At 46.3% G+C, this 25,497-nt stretch overlaps 4 protein-coding genes across 6 annotated transcripts; 2 read left to right on the forward strand and 2 right to left on the reverse strand.

Moving 5' to 3' along the window:
* Positions 1-6,492: 6,492 nt before the first annotated feature.
* LOC127769455 (nuclear transcription factor Y subunit C-2-like) lies at positions 6,493-6,870 on the reverse strand. Its single transcript, XM_052295041.1, has one exon. It carries the CDS (start codon positions 6,868-6,870, stop codon positions 6,493-6,495), a length of 378 nt encoding a protein of 125 aa, XP_052151001.1.
* A 756-nt stretch (positions 6,871-7,626) lies between these two features.
* On the forward strand, positions 7,627-12,887 carry LOC127769535 (tRNA-specific adenosine deaminase TAD1). Of its 3 annotated transcripts, none has more exons than XM_052295128.1 (9): positions 7,627-8,050; positions 8,239-8,313; positions 8,924-9,022; positions 9,275-9,447; positions 9,529-9,605; positions 9,721-9,840; positions 9,924-10,011; positions 10,149-10,255; positions 12,578-12,887. In XM_052295128.1, exons 1-9 carry the CDS (start codon positions 7,678-7,680, stop codon positions 12,651-12,653), a joined length of 1,188 nt encoding a protein of 395 aa, XP_052151088.1. In that variant the 5' UTR covers positions 7,627-7,677; the 3' UTR covers positions 12,654-12,887. The 3 variants fall into 3 exon arrangements, with proteins under 3 accessions (XP_052151088.1, XP_052151086.1, XP_052151087.1); XM_052295126.1 differs by having other exon boundaries at positions 7,628-8,110; positions 12,578-12,886; XM_052295127.1 differs by lacking the exon at positions 12,578-12,887 and adding an exon at positions 10,353-11,683 and having other exon boundaries at positions 7,628-8,110.
* Positions 12,888-16,288: 3,401 nt separating this feature from the next.
* Positions 16,289-21,853, forward strand: LOC127771586 (probable LRR receptor-like serine/threonine-protein kinase At1g63430). The gene is made up of 13 exons (XM_052297513.1): positions 16,289-16,735; positions 17,182-17,320; positions 17,788-17,859; positions 17,939-18,082; positions 18,181-18,330; positions 19,012-19,119; positions 19,184-19,254; positions 19,835-20,083; positions 20,157-20,362; positions 20,433-20,565; positions 20,675-20,832; positions 20,959-21,180; positions 21,408-21,853. The coding sequence occupies exons 1-13, from the start codon at positions 16,624-16,626 to the stop codon at positions 21,651-21,653; spliced, it is 2,010 nt and encodes a 669-aa protein (XP_052153473.1). The 5' UTR covers positions 16,289-16,623; the 3' UTR covers positions 21,654-21,853.
* A 1,401-nt stretch (positions 21,854-23,254) lies between these two features.
* LOC127770612 (oxalate--CoA ligase) lies at positions 23,255-25,151 on the reverse strand. Its single transcript, XM_052296391.1, has 2 exons — positions 24,862-25,151; positions 23,255-24,774 (listed from the first exon to the last, which is right to left on the reverse strand). The coding sequence occupies exons 1-2, from the start codon at positions 25,063-25,065 to the stop codon at positions 23,422-23,424; spliced, it is 1,557 nt and encodes a 518-aa protein (XP_052152351.1). The 5' UTR covers positions 25,066-25,151; the 3' UTR covers positions 23,255-23,421.
* Between the last annotated feature and the right edge of the window lie 346 nt (positions 25,152-25,497).

Consider the following 25,497-nt stretch of genomic DNA (forward strand, 5'->3'; position numbering starts at 1 on the left):
CTCCTTTTTTGATTTTGTTTCTTGGGCTGTCAGGTGGTGTATCGAATTCAGCTTCAGTGTCAACAACTTCACCATATCATCCTTCATTTTCAGTTTCTTCCTCCTCCATAGTCACCAGATACACCTGCTTGTTGGCCTTACACACTCCCATGCCCAGGAACCCAAGGTTCTTGGCATCTAAAGCATTTGCCATTCCACTTAATTTTTCCACCAGTCTCATTTTTATCATCCTTTCCCGTTTTACTTCCAACCCATTCACCCTTCTTCTCAGGTTTTTGCAGTCCACTGCTGCCTTTACTGAACTGAGGTCCACTGTCATAATTCCTAGCATGCTCATAAGCTTGCACTAACGAATGAATTCCCATGGATTTGAGTGGCCTCTTAATATGATCTTTTAACCCAGAGATGAAATAATCCAGGAAACACTCCTCATTCAAGCTGGAATTATTTCTCTTGACCAATGGCACAATCTCTTCAAACTTGTCAATATAGGACTCCACAGATCCATATTGCTTTAGGTTTCTGAAGATGTCAATTATCTCCACCTTAGACTTAGCAGCAAACCTCTTACAAACTATAGTGCAGAATTCTGGCCAAGATAGGGTTTCAGTAGGAATGTCATAGCTATCACTCCACTGATCAGCCTTACCAGTGATGTATACCTCAGCTACTAGCACCTTCTCTTCTTCAGGGGTCTTAGTAAGTGCAAAATATTTGTTTGCCTTTCTAATCCAAGCTTCAGGATGTTCCCCATTGAACTCAGGAAAATTAAACTTCTTGGGTCCCTTCTTCACCTCCTCTGCATATTTATTCCTGCCTCTGTGCCTTTGTTGCTCATGTGTCACATTATCATGTTGCCCATGTGGTGGATTATCTACCTGAGTGTAAGGCCCTGGTTGTGTGTAGACCCAAGGTGGTTGGAAAGGAGCATAAAGTGGGAAAAAGTATGGGGAATTGTGATAATTCATCATGTGAGCATTTGGATGGTAGTACTGAGTTCCAAAACTAGTATGAGGCGGAGTGGTATGAGTTGGGAAGAACACTGATGTATTGATCTCAGGGGCAGTAAAAGTGGGAACTTGGGGTATGTGGCTACCAATACTAGTAGTGTGAGCAGTAGTAAACAAATCGGGTTGAGTCATGGGACAAGTGACTCCCCTTAAGTCCACCCTCCCTGGAGTGGATGGAAACATCGTCATACCGTCACTTCTTTGAGGATTTTGTGTTGAGGACTGAGCAGCCCCCAGCGTCTTTACCACCTCGGCTTCACCTTAGCTTCCTTCCGTGAGCAACTGGCCGTAGAACTCAACATCTCCTGAATCATCTTCATGGATTGCATTATCTCATCTCGATGAACTTGAGCCTGCACAGCTTGATTCTGAATCTGCTCATGGATCGCCTTGTTCTCCTCCTCAAACTTCTCCTGGAGTTCTGCCACAGCTTGCCTCAACTCCCCTACATCTCCAACACAGGTTCCAAATTTCTTCCCCTCGCCATCTTTGAGCAGCAACAAGTGGGGGATTTTATAGAGAGAAACCGAAGCCCTCCCCAACCTTCATTGCTCTTCTCACAACTTTGCTTTCGGATTGAGCTCCTTAGCCTGGCTGCGGAATTTTACAGAGGGTACTTGTCCCTCCAACCCTCACCGGCTTAGCACCACCCAGATCCAGAAGCTGGCCAAGAATCGCCTTGCTCTGATACCAGATTGTCAGGACCCGGCCGATTTGAGCCCTGATTCAGCTGAAATTCAGAGAAATTTAGCCATGTAGCTACCTATTGGGATCATATTTGGAAAAGATAAAAGGAAAAGGAAAGAACTGTGCGCCGCAAGAATGAGTAGATAAAATTAGGGTTTGAATTGTTCGATACGTCCTTTAGATTCAGAAGCAGCTTATACTTACGCCATTACAAGCAAACAAAAAAAAATGACGTAGCATAGTACGGCAACGGACAGCTACAGCTACTACTTCGATCAGTGTGATCCCTTGGATCTTCATTAACTTCTCCTGCGAACCGGTATCGTGTAATATGGGCCGTCCATCTCCTTATCTCCTCTTCTTCTCAGAACTTAACTTCAACTGAACAATTTCTTTTCAAAACTCTGCATTCTCAGTTCCTGTCACGCTTGCTATGGGAGGCCATGGCGGTGGAGCGGTGGTGAGCGGCGCGGCGCAGGAGACAGAGACGGTGTGGAAGAAGATGCAAGAGGAGAGACGAGAGATCTACCTTGGGGAAGAGCCCCCTTATAAAGGCACGTACGTACGTATACGCTGCCCTGCATACGAAGTACAGTACGCTACATTACACTGTACGTGAGCTTCTTGAGGCTTACAAAATCTAATCCGGAGTCTGGAATGTTCCAGTGGCGGAGGCCATCGTGGCCGTCGGTTAGGAGGATGGAGAGCGTGGATTAGGCCAGACCCGCATTCCCCTCCCCGAGGGGACAAATCCCCGGCTCCTTATCAAATATTCCGCTCGACCCGAACATTAGCTTCTCGGCCCAAAACCCTCTACGAGGCAGGCCGCTTGGGCGCCTGGACTTTTGAACATGAAAAAGGTTTACTTTTGGTCCCTTCTATAAGGCTCGAGTTTTAGATTGCGTCCCTCGGTAACAATATATCCCTCATTTTTATAACTTAGTATAAACTAGAAAAAATATTCGTACATTACAACGGTAGAGAGCTAGATGAAATGAGAGGAGTGTCCTAGTAAGAGGTGGGTGCAATTCGGTAGGTAAGGTTGGGCAACATGCAGGCGACCTCCTCAACAGCCTCGGCTGGTCGGTCTACATGGCGGCGCCATGACATGGAGAGAAGCGGGCAGACTTGAGGGTAGAGATGGCAATGGGGACCCATAACCCAAGACCCGACAGGTTTTTACTCTACTAGAAGCTAATTGTATTCTAACTCTTATACCCATGGGTCTACTAACGGACGAAAACTCTTACTTATTGGGTACGTGGGTATGGGTCTGTTCTTTACCCACCCGTACCCACCAACCCATGGGTAAAAAAAACTCATTGATTAAGCCTAAAACTATTAGCAATATAAGTCTCAACGACTACTAAATCATAGCATAAAACTCCTTTCACATCTTAAGTATTGTTATAGACTAGTTATATGAAATTATTATTTGATTTCTTAATTATGTAATGTGGTTGTATAATTTTTTTACTCGCCTTTGAACACTAATATTAATAGCATTGTTGCTAGGGAAAATATTAATGGTTTACAACTCTAATATGGCTAATTAGAGTACAGAACTATAAATGCTACAAGTCAATTATATGGATATGGGTACCCGTTACCTGTATGGGTGTGGGTATGGGGACGATTTTGTTCCCGCGACGGGTGTGGGTATTTAAGTGGGAATATTTTGACATCATGGGTGTGGGTATGAGGCAGGGGAACCCGATGTATATGCACCCATTGCCATCTCTACTTGAGGGCAGTGCCTCGCCCCAGGTTGCAGCGACGACGCTACTCGAGGGTGCCTAGGAGCAAGTGCATATCCAGTGGAGCGGTGGGGTGTCGAGCCCTGGCCCCACTACTAGTGTGAAGACCACAAGAGTCCATGAAGCCCCTGCTAATTTTTTTTACCATAGATGGATGAGAGAGAGGATTGTAGTTTTATCTAGTTTGTTTAGACATCTCTGTTTTTTTTTTTTTTGATCTGCCACTGCACGTCTGCACGGGAGCTAGCGCGGAAGACGTCGGGGACGGAGAGGGTGCCACGTACGGTGCGTGGCGGTCGGGCACGCGCGCTGCGGCGAGGGACGCCCGGAGGAGCGGCAGCGCGCGCGCCGCGCGCCGAAGCGGAAGCTAAGGGAGCGCGTGGCGTACGTCGCGTCGTACACGCTGAGCATGGCGAACGACGGCGCCGGGGCTACATTCAACGGCGAGGTTCATGCATGCCACGGGTGAGCTCGTGTGCGAGGAGCGCCGTGAGGTCGGCGGGGACAGCGTGCCGCGGGAAATAGCGCCGCGTAGGCCGCTGCGGCGGTAGCTGTAACGCGCAGCGCGCGAGAGACGCGCGCCCAATGCCGATGCACGGGGTGCACCAGGACTTGATCCGGCCCGCCCCTGGAACAGCGAACGCGCCGTGTTGGACGCCATCGTACGTCGCGTACGCCGCGCACCACGTCTTCGCTCGCGCCACCAGCTCCGTCGTGATCCCGAGCCGCCTACAACGATCGAACACCAGTTAGACATGGCACGTACGTACTACAAAGCTTAGCTTGGACAGTCGGACGCACGTGCATGGCCGTGTAGATCACCTATGAGACGGCGACACCGGACACCGGACACGCCGCCTTCACAAACTTCTTCGTCTTCCTCAAGTTGCTGCTGCCTCTGCTCACCATCCTCACACGTACACGTACGCCTTGATCACTTCCACGACCTGCTCGTTGTCTCCACACTCAACGACCTACACATATCAGGCACTCTTCGAACGTGGGCTGCAGCGCGAAACAGCCACTGGGTCCTACATGCCCCCCCCCCCCCCTCCTCTTTCTTTCCCATGTCACCGACATATGGACCCCACTAAGCAACCTAAGACAACTTTGGAAACTGCTTGGGGTGCAAAATGAACCGGTATTGGCAATTAATAGATTTCGTATACCCGGTCTGTGGTTGAGGGATATGAATCAAAATTACCCCCAAGTTATATACACGCAGAAAATTGTCCTTTTTATATTTCTCCAGTATACATAGAATTTTGAGTTAATTATTGTTTTTGTTGTCTATGAGTATACATAGTATTTTCCAGTCCGCGCCATTGTCCCTTTCTCTATCCTCTTCTCTCTCTCTTTTTCTCGCTAAGGGATGGGTGGATGGTGTCAGCGTTGCAGATAACCATACATGGAGACGACCACGTGATAAGGAGGAACTCCTCGTAGGAGTCTTGTGCGCGTGGCAAGGTTGCGGAACTCACGGGTGAGATTAAGGCTATGTACAAAGGTAGAGTCAGGTATGAGCTCTACGTTATCTAGAGACTAGCATCCTACAACAGTTGGAGACAATATGGTCTCTAATCACTAATGTATCAAAATATTTTTTCTTACTCTTCTTTCCTTTCTTTCGCCACCATGCAACAAAAATTACTCTAATAAATGTTAGGAGTCGACTCTGAGCCATTGTCATGCATAACAAACATATTTCTCTTTCTTCCATGTCATCAAATTTACTTGCATAGCAATAGAGAAAGACCACTAATAAAAACCGTTGTACATGCCCTAATGGCCAGACGGTTTCCAACTTGTCCTCAAACCTGTTCACTTCATCACCACTTTCAACTCAGCCAAAATTTAATAGGGTAACAAACTAAGCATTATCTTACCAATATCATTCTACCAATTTTAGTAATTCTGGAATTTTTTTTCTCTTATAAAAACGATATCAAATTTTAGAGATGCATTGAACTAAATACATCCAAACACTATTAAAATTTAGCAATGCCAAAATTTACCGAAATCGGCATTAAAATGAACAAGCCCTCGTTACCATGGCCCTCGATATAGATGCCCAGATGGGCCACCCAGTCCGACACGGCCCAGGCACAACTGGGCCTGAGCCAAGGTTAGTCGGGTCGGCACGGCTCAACCTACGCGTCGGGCCAGGTTGGGCCTACCCACGGGCTGCACCCACGGCCCAGTCATGGCATAATAGGACTCGGCCCGCGGCCCAAAGGCACAACCGCCCATCGTGCTTCTTTATAAAATAAGTCTATTTTTCCATCCTCATCTCTTTGGGTTGTGCCTTATGGTTAAATAAGTCTATTTTGTCTCCCTTCAGGCATGGCACAATAGGACTCGGCCCGCGGCCCAAAAGCACAACAGCCCATCGTACTTCTTCATAGAATAAGTCTATTTTTCCGTTCTCATCTCTTTGGGCTGTGTCTCATATGGTTAGAATAAGTCTATTTTGTCCCTCTTCTCTTTAGGCCATATCTTATATGAATGAATTAAGTCTAATTTAGATCCCTCGACTATTTTTCTTTGACCATGCCGTGTCGGGCCGGCTCACCGTGCCAAGGCATCGCCCTAGGCACGGGCCCAACTGTCGGGTCGGGCTGGCACGGGTCCGACACCAATCGTGCTGTGCTTGTGCTTCAAATAACCGTGCCGTGGACCGGGCCGTCGGGCCTCGGGGCTTATGGCCATCGTCTTCTTGTTCGATTCAAACTCTTCGTGCTCTGCCCGCACGGTTCCATACCCTACTCGTTGTGTTGTTCTTCTTCTACGTACGTCTTCGATGCAATGCATCGGTGATCGTCGAAGCTCGAAGGACCTTGTGTGATTCCGGACGGCGACCTCTATGGATTTGTTCCTGTTTCAAGGGCCATGGACAAGGTCGATGTACCGGCTGTCGGTGTTTGAAAATGACACAGGTGGACATGGCCCATGGACAAGTGGACTTTGACACAGATTTGTGTTGCAATATTCGGCAAACATAGCTAGCTTACTGTAAATCTGTAATAAATCATATCGATTTACTTATAGTCCGTATGATCGTCGCCGAGGTCTGCCGTGACGACGTCGACGAGGAAGTCGAAGAGATCGGTGTTCTGCACGGCGGCGGCGACGTCCTCCTTGTGCACAGTCCGGCGCTTGCCCTCGAGCGTGGCGGCCCAGGCGCGGCGCGTCAGCTCGGCGATGAACAGCTCGCACGCCTTGGAGAACACCACCGGCGCCTCCCCGGAGATCATCCTCGTCCCGCCGCCGCCGCCGCCGCCGCCGTCGACGACGCTGCTGTCCCCCGCCGACCGCTTCATGATCTTCTTGATGCGAGCCAGCGGCAGCGCGTGCGGCCCAGTCCGCGCCGACACGCCGCCGGCGAACATCGCCGAGTAGGGCCTCGCCTGCCTCATCTCGCCTCCTTAATTACTGGTTAACCAATGGTGCAATCCGCTGCCGGAGACGGTAACGATGGAATGGATATTTATACGCGGCCATGCATTTGACTTTGCGAGGAGCGTGCGTCGCCGGCGGAGGCCGGCAAATGGAGGAGGCCGGCCGTTTTGACAGTGATCGGTACTTTGCAGAGATTATGAAAATTAACAAAGTACGAGATGTTTAATTAGGAACATAGGATTGTGTACGTTGCTTTCACTTGCACTATGCAGTCAAACTTTTGGCCCTTGTTGCTTGCATCCTTGTGTTGCATCATTTGCTCGCTAGCTTCTCCTAGCCTCCTTGTGTTAGTGCACATGTCATTCGGATGGTGAGTTATTTTCTAATCAAAGATCTAGAGGCTAGCTATGTGGCGCGTTTACCAGTATTCGAACAAATATTTTTTAGATTATTTACCACTAGAACATTGGTATAGTCGTTGATACAAACAAGCTATTTTTGATTGAAATTATTGTTACTGTTACGCTATTAATAGTGGAGACAATGCTTGATCATTAGTCTTTATTCTATTGGAAAATATATATGTAAGAATCCTTTGTTTTTGTTGTGACTTTCGAGGATGACTTTTTTCAACGAAATTTTCATGGGGCAAATTTGGATCGCGACCAAATCTTAACAACATCTTGGTGGGCCGAATTAGGATCGTAATTTTAGTGGGCCGATATATTCCTTTCCCCTTCATCTCACTGTACCGCACAATGGGCGTAAGGCTACGTAACTGCAGCTGCAAAGCGTAAAATGCATTGACGCCTTCCCCGTCCTCGATGCTCCCCTCCTCCGCCGCCTCCTCGCCGCCGGCGCCGCCGCCGTCGCCTTGGGACGACGTCTCCTGGGCGGAATCCACCTCCTCGACTGTTCTCCAACACTACAACTCTCTCCCAAAGAAGGGCAAGCCGCAGGGGCGGGAGTCCACCGTCCTCGCCGCCTTCCTCCTCTCCACTCCGCAGCAGGACCCCCGGAATCTCACTGTTCTCTCGCTGGCCACCGGAACCAAGTGTCTCGGCGCCGCTCGCCTCAACCACCACGGAGACCTCGTCCACGACGCGCATGCCGAGGTCGTCGCACGCCGCGCGCTCCTCCGCCTCATCTACACCGAGATCGGCCGGAGCGGCGCTTCCGATTGGTTGGTTGCTTCCGGTGAGAAGTGGAAGTTGAGGGATGGGTACCACCTTCATCTCTACATCACCCAGATTCCATGTATATTCGGTTTGCTGTTCGCCGGTTCGCATTTTTTTTTAGGCTTAGCCGATTGTTTGATCAATTGAAATGGCAAAGTTCAACACATTTAGAGTTCAATGGATTCCTTGGTTTGGTGAATTTTGCAGGTGGAGTCATGCCTGTTCCACCATCTCCCTCAGAGTTGCTCAGGGAACAGCTGGATAGTGTTAATGGATGCGATGGTATGCCTCTTTCTTGGCATTGAGCAGAACAGTAAATTCATGTTTATAGCTGCTAATTTTCTTTTACTATTAGCCTTACGTTTGACAAATTGTATTAATCAGTTGATGGCTTGTTAGAAATGCTTTATTTGTCCTGGTAACATTTAATTTCTACTTAAGTTTTTCAATGAGACGCCTACTCATGTATCTGGAGTAGCAGTTGATTCATGTCTTTAGCTGTGACATCGTATTGTAACTCAGTAGATATGTCGAAGTTTCTTATTTGGCTGATTTTCCAGTACTTGTTGTTTTTCCTTTCTGTTGGAAAAAATGGTATCATGAAAGTGTGGGAGTGGAACTAGCTCCCAGGTGCTAAACAAGTTGGCGTTGGTGACCAATGCACACCAATTTTCTAGACTTGGAACTGGAGAGTTTTAATGGGGATAACACTAAATCTAGACTCCATGGGTATATAATACAGTCTGGGAAACTGATGAATCTTTCATCTCGGTTTAATTGTTTTTTTCAAGATGTGCCTACTTTGCCCGCATGTTAAAAGTCTAATTCATTTCATTGTCTTAGTGTTATTTTTCTGTGTCCATTTTAATTGGTAGACTGCCTTGTGTGACAGATGTTGGGTTTGTTCAAAGGAAGCCTGGGCGTGGTGACACTACATTATCAATGAGTTGTTTTGACAAAATAACTCGCTGGAGTGTTGTTGGAATTCAAGGTTTGTTGTCCACGATCATTTTCAATTCAATGTTATAAGTTTGTTGATTGCATCCTATGTGGCAGCATTTTCATGCTATTCATCATTTGCTGTTCATGGCAATATATGCTGCAGATCTGCTGAAGTAATATATAGTGGACATGCTAGTATTTCTCCACAATTATATTGCTTCTTTATTTTTCTAGTTATGATATTCCCGTTTCACGGGCCAATGGATCAACTCTGTAACCCCTTACCTCTGTTCTTTCACAGGTGCATTACTGTCTCACATTCTTGAGCCCTTGTACCTGTCCACCATTACTATTGGACAATCACCTACTGGTGCTTCTGATGGGTTTTCTGTTGAAAATAATATCAAGAAAGTTCTCGATGCTCGACTGTCCTCTCTATCCAGCAAACTGCTGTTGCCTTTTAAATTGAACAAGGTCGGAGTGGCAATGTTGTGTACTGATATACAAATCATCTGCTAACTTCTCATGACAGTGGATCCGTTTTCTTTCCTACAGCCACTATTTTATGAGGCACCTATCCCTCCAAAAGAGTTTCAACAGACTTCTGGAGATTTGCAACCTTTGACATGCGGGTAGTATATGGTTTGTTGTCTTTATAAACTTAGACCCTTTTTTTTTAGTTTACCTCATGTAGTATGTACATGTTTTTAGTAAGAGCACCTAGCTTTGCAATTTATATTTTACTAGGTACTCGATATGCTGGAACAAATCCGGTTTTCATGAAGTTGTCTTAGGAACAACTGGGAGAAAACAGGGTACATCTTCAAAGGCAGCATGCTCACCATCCACTGAGTCATTGCTCTGCAAGTAAGAGGGTGCATCCTTTCCCATTCCAAGCATCCTGATGCAAAACTGTTATGGTATATTTATATTCTGTTTTTTAACTGTAGGAGAAGGTTGCTAGAAGCCTTTGTGTTGATTGAACATCCATTAGTCAAAAAGTTCCATCGCGAGGAAATGTCCTACTGTCAAATCAAGGTATTTCATCTTATATTGGAAAATACAGTAGCTTAGTAGCGTATGATGAACTAACCCTTTTGTCAAACGATTCTAGTGTCTGATGAATATGAGAAGTCAATGACTGACTACTGGAAGGTGGCTGATGTTCTTTGCAGGATATGGCTCATGAATACCAGCAGACACTTGAGCTTCTCAGGAAGGCTCCATTTTTTAGCCGGTGGAGTGCTAAGCCTGCATCCCTCGATTCATTCACGGTTTCACGGTGAGATTAACCCCCAAATGGCTCTTTGAGTTCCCCCAGAATGATGTTTTCAGTGCTAGTTTTAGTGTTGAGGTGTGTTAACTCTGAATTTGTTCAGAAAATGTATGCTCTTCAGCCGATGCAGCTCTGAACTACTGTACAAGCTGTCACTGTAACAAACCTACAAAACTTTTGGCGTTATTAGGTTAAGATATGGATAACTCATGCTGTCTTGCTCAAATTTGTAAGGGGGTAAATTAAAGTCTCATTTAGACTTAGACAAGGTCTCATTTTGGTACGGAGACCCACTGAAAATCTGAAATGCTGGATGTTAGGTTGATACTACTAAATTACAGTTTGCCTATCAATGGATGTTAGGTTGATACTACTAAATTACAGTTTGCCTATCAACGGCCCAACCTTTCCTTTTACTGTATGTCATTTTTTTAAAACATTTCTAGCCATTATTCAGATGATGTTTCACATTTGTAGTTATGTTAAAACACTAGAATTCCACATGAATTTCGTCAGATATATAGTTCAGTTCCCGTCGGAAACCTACATAATTTCCCACTCTAGCCCAATCACCTTCCAGATCGTCGTTGCCGCCGGAGTCAGCGACTCATCGCTCGCCGTCGTGAATCTCGTGACGCTGCCATCGCAAAGGCCAACACGCATGATTGGAACGGATGATCTCCCCGTCTCCTTTTTCTGCGTGTTTTCTGAATGGATCCAATGATTAGAGTCGCTAAGCAGTCAGGCATTAGCTACCTGCACGTAGTACACGGCAGGCAGTTGCACGGAGTACTATCTACTGGCCTGAATTCGTAGCTGCTGCAGTGCAGAGAGCAGAGTGGCCTGGGATATTAAGAGCTGACCAGCGCAGCTGAACTGCTCTGATCTGGAGCATCCAACGAACAAATCTCTTTTCATAAAAGCGAAGCTTGGACCAACCTAAACAGGAGAGAAAAAAAAGAGAGAAGAAAACGCGTGTTAGGGTAGAGAATCATCACGGCGAAAAGCAGAGGCTGGGATTGATCAACCGAGTGTATTAAAATTCACAAGATCAAGTGTAAATTTCTTTCTGTACCCAAAAAAAAAGATGATCTCTGCACTGAAGAAATGGAGAGCAAAATGCCGAAATGATTGGGGAAAATGTGCAGATGTAGACATACATATATGGCCTGGCAACTTTACATCTGTGCCAGTGTATGATCTAAGGAGCATTCAATGGGTAATGGCCCTCTCTCGCTTTTGTCTTTAGTCCAGTGAGTCCTCACCGTCCTGCACTCATCTAAGCCTGCACCAACAGCTAACAAAACCAGGACACAAGTGAGAGCAGTACAGCAGCAAGGTCTTTTACTTCTGGGTACAAAGTCCAAACATCTACTAGTAATGGCGTTGTCAGCCAGTAAGTTCATCAGTTCATCTGGCCTGAATTTCCTAGAACTCGCTGTAATGATCAAGTTACAAAGAGAAGAAGAAGATCTTGAGATTTCTTTTTTGTTTGTTTGTTTGTTATGTTGAAAACCTTCACTTGTAAGTAAAGAGAGTATTTGGCAATGGCAGTGGCATTGTGGGTGTAGTGGTATAGTGCGGTGAGACAGATTGTAGAGGAGTTTGTTGTTGCTGGATTCCTCAAAGACCCACTTGCTTAGGAGCTCCTCAAGTAATGTACTTGCTTAAGCTTCAATTCACACCACTATCTTCTGTATAGTCGAAACTAGGATAAGTTAAACTAATATATATTCAGTTCTTGCTTTTCTCTGAGGTGTGAGAGAAATGAAAAGGGTGGCCTTACTCGTGCCGGCCCAATTAAACTTTTAAGTGGATCGTCTACTTGACAAGTGTCAATTGGAAATTTTGCAAGTATATATGTTATATAGATTGACTTTAGCCTTTAGGCGTTTGCTGAATGGAGTGCAAACATGTTTCCGAATTTTCGCTTATGAATCACCAAATTTCATTTTGTCATGTAGAATATAGGTATGACTTAATGACTGACTAAAACTCTTGAAACCCGGAGCTATGTCTGAAGAAATGGTTGTATTTAACTAACATATTGACAATGACAAAGAACCAAACCTTCCTTTCCTTCTCTCCTTTGTTTATCATCTCACTCTTTCCTTTCTCATTAACTACAAACTGCTTTACAAAAGCATCGCGTCAATGCCAACCAAGCAATGAGGCATCTGCTTCCTAGATCAATGCTAAGTACACACTTGCTCTCTAAACAAATGTTCTAGTGCAATCTAATCATACCTACAATACACAAGAAATGCTAGCATCATGCATATTTTCATCGATCGGTCTCAGCCTCTGAATTCTTTTAACTGCCACCAGCACACCAGGATATGCAAAGGCAAAGGTGACTGCAGAGAAGAGAGGCTGGCGATGGTTGTTGACATGGGACCATTGATTTGTTGCAAAAGACCTAAGTTTTTCATGGATTCTGCCTAGCTCCACGAATGGATGGGAGGCAGAGACAGATGCAGAAATTAAAAGAATCCAGCATCAGAGACCGAAAGATACGGCTAAGAGACCAGACAGACCCTGGACCCCAAGTGAGCACATGCATGTTTAAATTATTGAAAGCAACCATTAAGAAACATATTTGCATGTAAATGCTCTTAATGTAGGCAAAAACATATTGATGGCGCCTCTTGTTCATGAAGGAAAAGTGGTGATGACCGAACTTGCAAGTTTTATCTGCAATCCTTTTGTTGCTTCTGAAAAACTGAATTTCTCACCCTCTTGGTGCTATCTTTCTTGTTACTTTTGGATTAATGGGCCTTTTGTAGTGAATTTCTCACCAATCTTGATATATTTCTGAAAACTGAATTTCTCACCTTCCTTTTTCTTGTCAATTTTGGATTTAATGGGCTATTTTGTTTGAGATATAATCAGATGAAGGGTTGGTGGTCGAGTGCCGAGTGGCCTAATACTGCGTGCCTTGCGCCATCAGAAGAGCTGTGGACACAAACATGATATCTTAGTTGGTGTGGCCTCCTCAACCATCAAGCAATACAGACAAGGACCCCTTCAACTGCAAGAAAAACTGCCATTTTACAGCTCAAATCCAAAATCTAATCTCCTCATCTTGCTAATCAACCATTGCCTTTGCCAGAAGGAGAGGCCTACTTTTGGCTTCCTTGAATTATGGATTTCAATAAGCTGGTTGGAAGATGAGGAACACTTGGTGCTCACTGCAATGATATTGCTACGTTTGAATTCATGAGCTGCTTACACATTTGCAAAGAACCATTGGCCACCATCAATCTGAAAAACGAAGTACTATATTTTTAACAAAGTGTAATGCTCCCCAGAAACAGTAATCTAGTGTCAGGGAGGAGACAGCCATCTGGGAGGTTTTGCCTTTTGCTGCTGCTGTCTGGCCTGATCACATCAAGGCTGCTTGCTTCCAAATTACTCAATACCAATACAGTTTAGTTTATACACACGATGGCATGTCCTGCAGTCCTGGTCACTGTGATCTGAGGCCATCTCTGAATATCCAAGTACCAAGTGGCAAGCTCTCTGGTGACCTCAGTTTCAGTTTATACGGAAACATTTCTTTCGTGTACATAGTTTCTCATAACTCTTAATTATATACCAACCCAAATAGATACAAGAGATATTAGTACAATGCAGTATAATAAATTGACTAGAGAATCATACAGACCGAAAGAAAAAAAGAAAGAAAGAAAGAAGAATTTTGAAGTACAGCAGTAGGTCCTAGCAACAATTGGGGCAGGTCTTTCTTCCTTGACGCTGCAACAATACTCCTATAATCTACTTGTCCCTCCATATTTAAATGCACCAAAGAAAGAACTGTTCTATAGTTGATGACCTTGAATCAATGCCTCCGTTTTCTCATTTCGCTGCTAGCTCTCTTTCGGTGCAAGAAGTTGATTGCCTGCAGTCACCATTGCTGGTCCACACAATCGACTGTGTGCATACTATGCAGAGACCTGGAAGCGTTATAAGAACAATTGTATCATTTGGATGTAATTGACCGAGTTCAATGAAAACTTTACCCTTCACCTCCTGTGCCATTCTATACTACTATACACTGCCTGCCTAAACATAGTGGTTTTGACAGTGTCCTTTCTCTCATGCTGTCACGTTCGATTGCCATGCGATGCAGCCCCGTCTGTAGACACATCTTCATAAAATTGAGGTGTCTGTTTGCTCTCCTCGTACCATGCATGTCGTGTACGCTTCTTGGCCTTGCTGAATGCGATGTTTTTCTTCTCTCCTTGATCTGTTGCCTGTTGCTGGACTCCCAAGCCACCGAGTGGCAAAAAGGATTTGCAATCTCAGCTCCTATTTTTACACGATCTTGGCTGGCAGAAAGGATGATATGATAATATGATATGCTCACTCTGAATATTCAGTGCATCTTACTACTATCTCATTTCTGCAGTTACAGCTTTGCTACGTTATGGCCTCTGAAGAGGGTTGCGTGTGCAGTGTGCTACAACAAACTGAACTGTCTTAACTACGATGTTATAATCAGAGTGTGACTGAGGCTGTGTTTATTTCAGCGCAAAGTTTAGATTTTGGTTGAAATTAAAGATGATGTGACTGAAAAGTTGTGTGTGTATGACAGGTTGATGTGATGGAAAAGAACTGAAGTTTGGATCCAAACTTTAGATCTAAACACAGCCTGAATCTTTTCTCTTCTTTGGAAGCTGTCTGAATCTTGAATTGCACGTGAACATTATTAGCTGTAAGGCTCCTTTCGTTTCACCCATTTCTGATACGTTGAGATTAACGTTAAGAGTGGATCCCTTGATTTGCAAACCATATATGCAGAATTGGAATTGGATTCGATCGATCCTACCAAAAATTGTGGTGTCTCATGAGATTAACCATGGCTGCCATGCAAGCAAGCAGGACCATGGTGTGATAGTAGGCAACAACCTGGACCCAAATTTGCAGGTGACTACCAAACAAAAAAAAAGCCACTGTTACTTAATTTGTTTCCAATTCTCTTTCAGCGGCTGATCGATGCCATTGTCAACCAATAATTTCTGAACTGAGATTTTTCTTTTCTGCAACACGACCATGCATTCGAATTAGAAGGAGAGACATGAAGAACATGGAGTATATAAGTCCAAGTGCAAGAGGACAAGAGTCAAGACAAACTAATTACTGAAACTGCCGAGCTGTCTTCACTCCCTCCACCGCTATTACTGCAGCAGCTACGTCTCATCCTTATCCTTCCTCTGTTTACAAAAAATCTAAGGCTCGGTATTATTACAGCGGATTATATGTTCTATTATAGCGATAAATTATTTTTTGTAAAAAAATTAAAATAAGTTATCTAAGTTTTTTTTAAGAAAATGAATTTTCAAAGCGTAGAGTAAATACTATGTTTAGTAATTTAGTGAATAAACTAAAAAGAGCATGACTTAAACACACGTCCAAGATGTACCATGTAGCAGCAGCATTCTAGCAATATAAACCATCTTAAGTTCTTAACAATATTTCAGCTAACGGTATTGTTTTTGTGTTACCCAGTATTAAATCTGTTGTAGCCTAGTTATCACACCATATGCTGTAAAAATAACATGACCTTTTTTATTATATCTTGCTAAGTCACCGCACTGTAATTAAGAGAGAATCCAAGAACGCAGAGAAAATGGAGGGACCACATGAAAAAACAAAGGGAGGACACAGCGTTGAACGGTCAGAAACACCACACCCATTTCTGAAGAACCCCAAAATAAGCTTCTCCTAAAGAAGTTAAAAAATATATAGGCAAAGAGAGTTAAGAGACACTGCAAACAGCACAAGAGCAGATCAAAAAAATGCTGCTAATGACATTCTATAACCAGTGGCTAGTCTTAAAATAAAAGGAAGATGCTCCCTAACCCCTAAATTTTCTTTTGAGATGCTTAATCTCTAACACTAATGCTAATACTCAGTAAGTGGTGGGGGTAATTTGTTAGTTAATTGAGTGGTACTTAACTGACAAATTAATAGTGCGCGTGATAACTAATCGGCCACCGCCTCCCCCCACCCTTGCCATTTTAATTGCTCGCACTAAATTAGCCCAACATTCTCCTCGCTTCCTCCTCTTTCTCTCTCTACGCCCTCGTCTACCTCTCTCTCTCTCTCTCTCTCTCTCTCTCTGCATCTTCTTCTTCTTCTTCCAGTGCTCGGCTCTCTCTTTTACTCAACTGCTCCCACTCCCCAAACAACCAACCCACCTCCATCTCCATCTCTATGTGGTGCTGAGGCCGGAGCAGCAGCGAGGAATCGGAGCGGTAGCCATGGCGCCGTGAATTCGCGCGAGGACGTGCGATCTCTGAGAGAGGGGGGAGTGTAGTGCTCGAGTGAGTGATTCGGAGGCGGTGCTGCAGCTGCGGCGGCGTTCGGAGATGAGGCATTGTTGGGGCGGTGCTTCCTCCGTCCTCCGGCTCCTCCTCGCGTTGCAGTGCGGGGTGGTGGTGGTGGTGTTGCAGTGCTCGGCGAATGCGTTGGGCAGTGACGGTGAGTGCGCGGTCGCGCCGTGTATGTGTGTTCTTCCACTGACTTGGTGTTTTTCTTTCCTGTTTTTTTTGGTCGGATTTTAGGGAGTTTTGTTTGAATTCGTGGTGTTTTTTCTAATTATGCACTGCCTGTGAATTCCATTTCTGGGAGACGTTTTACGGGTTTTTTTTTTTTTACATTTTTTTACCGAGTTTGAAATGGCTGTTCAGATTTTTGGTTCTGATCTATCTTCTTCGAAATTTCCACCTGTTACTCGGTGGAGGCGATGCAAATTTCGAGATTTATCCGCGAAATTTCGTGCCTAAAACTCGAATTCCACCTCCATTTCTATGGTGCATTTCTGATCTGTGACCAACGGTTTTGCTGTGTCTCGTACACTCTCGTTCTGTTCCTCCATGAGAAATGTGGCGTTCTGCTCACACGCGCTTTGCTACGCCTTGTGCTAGTCTCGGCGCTCATCGCGTTCAAGCGCGCAATCATCGAGGACCCCCGGTCGGCGCTCGCGGACTGGAGCGATGCGGACGGGAACGCCTGCGACTGGCACGGGGTGATCTGCTCCTCGCCGCAGGGCTCCGTGATCTCCCTGTAAGAAACACCCCCCCTTGCACCTGCACTCAGCTAGATCTCACTAATGTTTCACCTACTGCTTTACTAGTTACTACTGTGGTACTTACTAGCCGGTAATATCAAATCCTGTTCAACATTACTGTGTACATAAAGTGGGGAGGGAAAAGAGTTTATTATGGTGATTTATTAATGTTTACATTAGCAGGTACTACAAATTTGTAGGTGAAGACTTGTTTGATACTATAAGCACTGCCACTAGCTTATCGTTGGAGCTGTACAATGCTGTATATGTTTGACATAGACGCATATTGCATGTGCAAACAGCTGGAAATAATGGAGTATGATGTGCCATTTAGATATGTAGTCAGTAGATTTTGTTTGCAATGAAATGCCAACTAAAACCCGTACTTGCGTGATCAGTCAAAATCCTTCTGGGATGGAATTTCTTCTCATGTGTCATGACTCGATGATTCCGCACCTTGCAGGAAGCTGTCAAACTCGTCGCTGAAGGGATTTATCGCGCCTGAACTTGGACAGCTGAGCTTCTTGCAAGAGCTGTATGTTCTGTTTTATTGTTTTTTCAACTGGTTATGATGAATTAGCTTCAAGGTTTCTGAAGGTCTCCTTTTTGGGCAGGTATTTGGATCGCAACATGCTTTTTGGGACAATTCCGAAACAGCTAGGTTCACTGAGGAACCTTAGGGTCTTGGATTTGGGTGTTAATAGGCTTACTGGTCCTATACCTCCTGAGCTGGCTGGATTGAGCAGCGTAAGCGTAATGTAAGATGCCAATTGATTTGCTTATATATTCAGGGTTTTCCTGTCTCTGGTGCTTCTTTGCTATTGAAACTAAGGCTGCTTTCATTCATCTGCTGTAGAAACTTTCATTCCAATGGGTTGACTGGGAATATACCTTCAGAGCTGGGCAAGCTACAGAATCTTGTTCAGCTGAGGTTGGACAGAAATAGACTGAAAGGATCAATTCCTGGAAGCAATGGTTCTGGTTTTTCTCCTACGGCCAATAGTGGGTTGGTGACTTCTCCTAACTCCATTTTTATTTGATGATCAAGACTGTAGATGCATTTTCTATATATATTAAACCATAAAAATGTCACTTAATTCCCTTCAGGTTCCTGTGCTCTTGTATTCTATGTCTATATTTCTGGATATCCATGCCATAGTCAAACCATTTTATTCATGAACTGAACACCGCAGCTATGATATCATGGCGATTGTATTTGTGTGTCCCTCTTAAAAAACATTCGTTCTTACATACTAGTTAATTTGGCAGTAAATTTTGGTGACAGTAAAAAGGATAAGACTAGGTATCAAGTGGTGGTTACTTAAGGCCCCATCGTTTGGCTTTTTCCCTAATAAGCCAAAACGGCTTATTAGGGAATAAAATTAAATTTGTAGGTAAAACTTTTATATGTGTGTTCTTGGTGACTTAAAAGCCAATGCTGAAAAAAAAACTACGTTGAAAATAACTCAAAATCAATCTCAAAATTAAGTTTGAAAATTTAAAATTTGACTGTTTCTTTGGCTTATTAGGCCATCCGATGGGAGCCTTAGTAACTTTGTGCATGCAGCTTCTTTATTATATTCTCTCTTGATGACATCTGGCAGTGAGCCTGCAAAAAACTTATATTTGACCATGTTTTATTATCTTTTTGTTAATTATCTGAATCGATTTTATTTTACTCCACCAGATCCACGGCTCACAATGGGCTATGCCCTTCTCCTCGATTAAATGTTGGAGATTTCTCATACAACTTTCTTGTTGGAAAAATCCCACCGTGCTTGAAGTATCTTCCAAGGTAGTACCATACAGTGTGTTTGCTACTGCTTTAAGGTCCATCCATTTACATGGCTTGTCTGCAGGTCAAGTTTCCAAGGGAACTGCTTACAGGACGAGTACTCTGTCCGGCAGCGGGCTTTCCAAATTTGTATAAGTATGTATTTTTCCTTCTAGCATTAACAGGATTACGCCCCCCTCCCCCCACCCACCAAAAAAAAAAAAAACATTAACAGGATTACTTCAGCATGCATTAAAGTGATATCCTTCTATTGGAATTTCACGATGTACCTGCAAGTGGTGTTGTGATTGATATCCTACAGGCCTACACTTGCAAAATTTATCCGTGTCATGATAAGCAGAAGTATCCCCTTTTATCTGCATTCAGTATAGACCTCTACCTTTACAGTTTCACTGCTTTATTTATCAATCAATAGAAGGCCAAGATAGCCCACTTGATCTTTGCATGGTCAACATGATAAGACAATTGATGTGCTTCATTTTTCCGTCTTTATTTTTTTAAAAAAAAAGTGACAAAACTTAAAGCAAAGAGGCCAATATTGAATTTAAGCTAAACTTTAAGCAATTCCTGATGTGGGGACCTGACGCAAAACACCACACTGAAATTTTGCACACCAATTAAATTGATTGCATTTCTTTACTATTTGAGTATTGTTGGGTAACTAGTCGATAACACCATGTACTGATATTGGCTGAATCCACTCATTTTGTCTTAGGTGGTTCTCCGGCTGGCCAGCGAGGTGGCGTAAAGGGATTCAAGCATCCCACCTCTGACCATAAACATGAAAGATCACCACAACCAACATGGCTTCTCGTTTTAGAAATTTCAACTGGTATTCTTCTGCTTGTATTTGTGATCACTGGTGCAATTACTGCTTCCAGAAGTTGCAAGCTAAAGCCATCGATAAGAATATCCTCGTGGAACAGATCAAAAAGTTGGAGTGATGAGATAACAGTGCTGATCGGTTAGTGCTGTTATCGGTTAATTAATTGATATGATTTCGAATAGTGCTGTTAATATCTTAATGCTCTCACCAGATTCTGATATGCTGAAAAGCCTGCCAAAGTTAAGTCGCCAAGAGCTTGAAGTAGCTTGTGAGGATTTTAGCAACATTATTGGTTCATCTCCTGAGACAGTAGTGTACAAAGGAACCATGAAGGATGGACCTGAGGTTTCTGTCATATCATTATGTGCCTTTGAAGGTCATTGGACTAGCCAACATGAACTATTTTACCAAAACAAGGTAAAGCTTAGCAAAATTCTGGTGTGAGAACAGTATGTTGTCCCACAATATTAATGGGTGTAAATTTTAGGTTATTGACCTGGCAAGGTTGAATCATGAGAACATAGCAAAATTTCTGGGCTATTGCAGAGAAAGTGACCCATTCTCCAGGATGCTAGTGTTTGAATACGCATCAAATGGGACCCTGTTTGAGCACCTACACTGTAAGCCAGCCTCTTTATTTTCTGACGATTATGTGATGCTTAGTTATTGCATATTGCATGTGTTATGTGCAGCAGGTTTGCTTATTTGATTTTTATGGGGTTCCTTCAGATGGAGAAGGAGCTCAGTTATCTTGGCTCAGACGAATGAAAATAGCCATTGGCATCGCGCAGGGTCTAAGATACCTGCATACCGAGTTGCAGCCTCCATTTGCTATCTCTGAGCTGAATTCCAACTCTGTATATGTTACTGAAGATTTTACTCCAAAGGTAAGGTGCACGTTATTTTTGGTTCTTCAGAGATAGCCTTTCCTTGTCTGTTCATCCCTATCCTTAGAGGGCAATACTCTCCAACCTGGTGAAACAAACACAATTGTTTTCCATTTTTGTTTTCAGCTGGTTGATTTTGAGTGCTGGAAAATGATGTTCACCAAACAAAAACATGAGAAGGCTCCTGGCCGCATCAATAACAAATCCTCTTTCCCTGGCCACTTGGATTCTTCAGAGGACAAACAAGCAGACATACAAGGCAATACATTTGCTTTTGGAGTGATTTTGCTGGAGATCATCAGTGGACGGCTTCCTTATTGCAAGGACAAAGGCTATTTGATTGACTGGGTGAGGCATTCTACTCTTTCTCTATCTCATTGTGACAGTGAAGTAAATATTTTAGAAATTGACTCTGAAGTCTGCTCCAGAGGACCAGAGCCTAGTTCCACCATGAACTTAAAATGACTTAAACAAAACATATAGTTCAGAAAATACAGGAGCATGCAGTTTGGAATATTAGTTGCATTGAACATTTGCACTGCTTATTCTGAATATGCATTCTCTACATTGTTCAGGCCATCAAGTATCTGCAGCAGTCAGAGGAGATCGGTAAGCTTGTCGATCCTGAGCTGACCAATGTCAGAACAGAGGATCTCGAGGTGATCTGCAGCGTAGTGAGCCGCTGCATCGACCCTGATCCATCCAAGAGACCATCGATGCAGATCATCACAGGAGTTCTGGAGAACGGGATCGACTTGTCGGCAGCCGCCATCCTGAAGGAATCCTCTCTAGCATGGGCTGAGCTCGCCCTGGCGTTGTAGCATACCATTCTTACCGCTGTAAATTCGTCCGTCACATCACACACTAATATTTATCTGATCATGGCCATTGCATGCTCGGAATATAGAGGAGCTGAGACGCACGAGCAGGCAGGCACTAGTTCAGTTTGGTCGTGATACTGTACTGACTGTTTTTGACTCGTAATGCTGTATGATTTACAGTTGATTGCCGGTATTGCACAGCAGGTGTTTCTTCAATGCCTCACCGGTCTAACGAAATTCCTTTGTTCGCCTCTGCTGGCATACATGTGTAAGTTTGTGGTGCAACCTATTAGGATGAAAACCGTCATGGAAATTCCCAATTGGCTCTGTACGGTTTTCGATCGTTTCTGATCATCACCGCGTATGAATATTGAAACTGTTTTCCTAGTTCTCTTATCATCGTATTGCGATTACCACTCGAAAAATTAAATTGGTAAATATGGAATTTCTCGACTGACATGTACAAATGATATCGCATCCGACAGTTTTCGTTCTAGGCTCCTACTCCGTAGTGTATGCTGCGTGCAGCACGGAGTTTGGAATTGTCTTGGATTGTTGGAATCGGCATCATTTTTCTATCCGAATATTATGTCAGGTTTCTGTGCTGCGTTTCCTCCAACTTGGCATGCTGCAATCCTGATAACATCCACAGAGATGGATTGAGAATTCCAGGCAACTACGCGAGTCACAGGTTGGGGCAAGGCGCAGGGACGCGCACGCGTCCGGTTCCAGGGGTCGAGGAGGGGAAGCCAAGGGAGACCCCAGCTTCGCCGAGCGCCGGGCGATCGCGGATTTCTCGTGGTTTTGATCGCGTATTTTTCCCGTGGTTTTGGAGGCTGCACGGGTCGAGCTCTATCGAGATTTTCGGCCACCTCCTTCCCTGTGGCCTTGTGGGCTTGCGTGGGCTGTGGCTGGGATTCGCTACAGGGATACGTAGGAGCGCTCCTCCATCAGTTCTCGATTGTCGATTGCGCTGCGGAGACGCCGAGAGATGGGTGTTTTGTGGGCGCCGGCACCCACTGACCCACCAAACGTCACTTCCCTACTGTGGGACACCACGTTGGTGGGGCCCTACCTTCCTCCGTCGTTTCTCAAATCCGGAAAGCAAGGGTGATCGTTGGATCGTTGATCGATTGATCGATCAGTTTGTGACTTTGAGGAAACGTCGCCGTCGCCACTGGCCGGCACAGTGGGCGAGTGGCAGCGGCGCCGCGGCACGTCATCCCTGACGATTTTTTGTTGCAAAAAACCAGAAACGACTCCGCGGTAAGGTCCATTGACGTGGAAATGCACGTCGTTGTCCCCAACAACTGAACCACCAAATCAGCGAGCGAGAGGTGCCTGGCCTCTGCTGACGAACGCAGCAACCGGTGGTATGTATCCAGTATCCACCTGCGTTCTAGAATATGCCACGAACCCGCGCCTTCTTTTTCTCTTTTCTTTTCCTCTCTCGACTCGATCGACTGGTAAAAGTTGGACGACCACTGTGCTGTGCTGTGGGCACGCGCTCACGGGTGGAAAAACGACGACGATAATATGACCAACACGTACAATCAGTTTGGCCGGTGAGAAGTAATAACAACAATTCAACACGTACGAAAGGACGGGAAACCGAAATTTTACTACTCGTTAGCACGGGAAACCCAACCCTAAACGAAGCTACTGGTTGTAGCCGAAGTAACCAGAAAAAATCAAATCAAGACACGAACTTGATAGATACAGTAGGACGATGGCATGCGATGGGTTGGTCGGGAGGTAGAGACTTTTATTACGCCTTGGTGGGCAGCACCGGCACGACGAAGTGCTGCGCGACGATGCGGCGCTGGATCTTGCCGGTGGCCGTCTTGGGAAGCTCGTCGGCGATGTACACCTTCTTGGGCACCTTGAACGCGGCCAGGTTCCTCCGGCAGTAGGCCAGCACCTCCTCTTCCCCGAGCGACACGCCCTCCCGGGGGATCACCGCGCAGTTGATCTCCTCCCCGTACTTGGCGTCGGGCACCCCGAACGCCACGGCCTGCGCGATGGCCGGGTGCCCGAGCAGCACCGAGTCCACCTCGATCGGCGATATCTTCTCGCCGCCGCGGTTGATCAGCTCCTTGATCCGCCCCACCAGCCGCAGGTACCCCTCCTCGTCCACGACGCCGATGTCGCCGGTGTGGAACCACCCGAACCGGAACGCCGCCTCGTTCGCCTCCGGGTTCCCCTTGTACCCGCTCGTCACGTTGGCGCCGCGCACGCACACCTCGCCGCTCTTCCCGGCCTCCACCCGCCGCCCTTCCTCGTCCAGGATCGCCATCTCCTGACCCACCGCGCGCCCCACCGACCCGGCCTTCCTCGCCCCGTCCTCCGGCAGCGGGTTCGACGTCATCAGGTGCGACGCCTCCGTCATCGCGTACGCCTCCACCACCGGCGCCCCGAACGCCGCCTCCAGCTTCTCCATGATCGCCGGCGCCAGCGACGCGCTGCAGCTGCGGATGAACCGCAGCGCCGGGTACTCCGCCTCCGGCTTCGAGGTGTGCCGGTCGATGATAATCTGGTGGATCGTCGGCACCGCCGTGTACCACGTCGCGCCGGCGCCGCGCATGTCGGCCCAGAAGGTGGACGCCGAGAAGCGCCCCGCCGCCGGGAGCGTCACGGACGCGCCGGACGCCAGGGAGGCGAGGAGGCCGCAGAGGAGGCCGTGGACGTGGAAGAGCGGGAGCACGATCACCGTCACGTCCGCCTCGGTGAGGCGGTACACGGCGCGGATGTTCTGGACGGACGCCGCCAGGTTGCGCTGCGTGAGCGGCACGCCCTTGGGCCGGCTCGTGGTGCCGGAGGTGTGCAGGAACAGCGCCACGTCGGACGGGTCGTTGGCGAAGTCCTTGGCCGCGGCGGCGGCGGAGGCGGGGAAGCCGGCGAGGTGGACTTGGCCGGCGGCGTCCTTGAGGCTGGCGGTGGTGTGGGCGAGGCCCAGCTTGGAGGCGGCCGCCTGCGCGGCGACGTTGCCCTCGGGGTTGGTGATGAGGAGACGCGCCCCGGAGTCGGAGAGGTAGAACTCGAACTCCTCCTGCGTGTACGCCGGGTTCAGCGGCGCCGCCACCGCGCGCGCTCGGATCACCGCCAAGAACATGATCACCAGCTGCAAAAACACACAAGAACCAGATCAGCATCAGCAGCTCGATGATCGTCACCGTGATATCAACAGCTTCTGTGACTGGTGCTTTACCTCGACGGTGTTGGGGAAGGCGAGCGCGACGACGTGGCCGGGGAGCACGCCCGCATCGGCGGCGAGGCGCGCGGCCGCGGCGTCGACGAGCGCGTCGAGCGCCGCGTGCGACAGGTCGACCTTGCCCGGGACGGCGAGGGCGCGGCGCGAGGGGAACGTGGCCACCGCCGCCTTGAGCAGCGTGGTCAGAGTCGGGGTCTCCATTGGGTCGCCCGCTGCAGGTGCTTCACGTACAAATCTCTCGTGCGTCGCGTTGGTTTGTGTGTGTGGGGAGAACGTGTCGTGTGTTTGGCGCCTCTCAAACCGTTTGGCCGTGTGGGGTTTATATAGGCGCGGAAAACCGAAAGGCCCTCCTCTGCTTCGCGTTTGGGCCTCTGCTTCGTCAGCCACGGATTATTGCTGTGCTCTGATAGTGAGGTTTACTGGAGCTCAGCTCACAACCAAAATCAAATTTGGATGTTTGGCCTTTGCTTTGCCTCCTTGCATTGCACCAGGTGTGTGCGTGTTGACGATGGGAGGCCTTTTTCTTTCTTTATTTCTTTTTTTTTTCGAGGGTTCGTGTCGTAGCGACGAGTGTCTTCCTGCTGGACCCCACAACTGTTGCACGTGGACGCATAGATTAAACATTTTGGTCCT

This window comes from Oryza glaberrima, chromosome 4, assembly GCF_000147395.1.
Source record: "Oryza glaberrima chromosome 4, OglaRS2, whole genome shotgun sequence".
Taxonomy (NCBI): domain Eukaryota; kingdom Viridiplantae; phylum Streptophyta; class Magnoliopsida; order Poales; family Poaceae; genus Oryza; species Oryza glaberrima.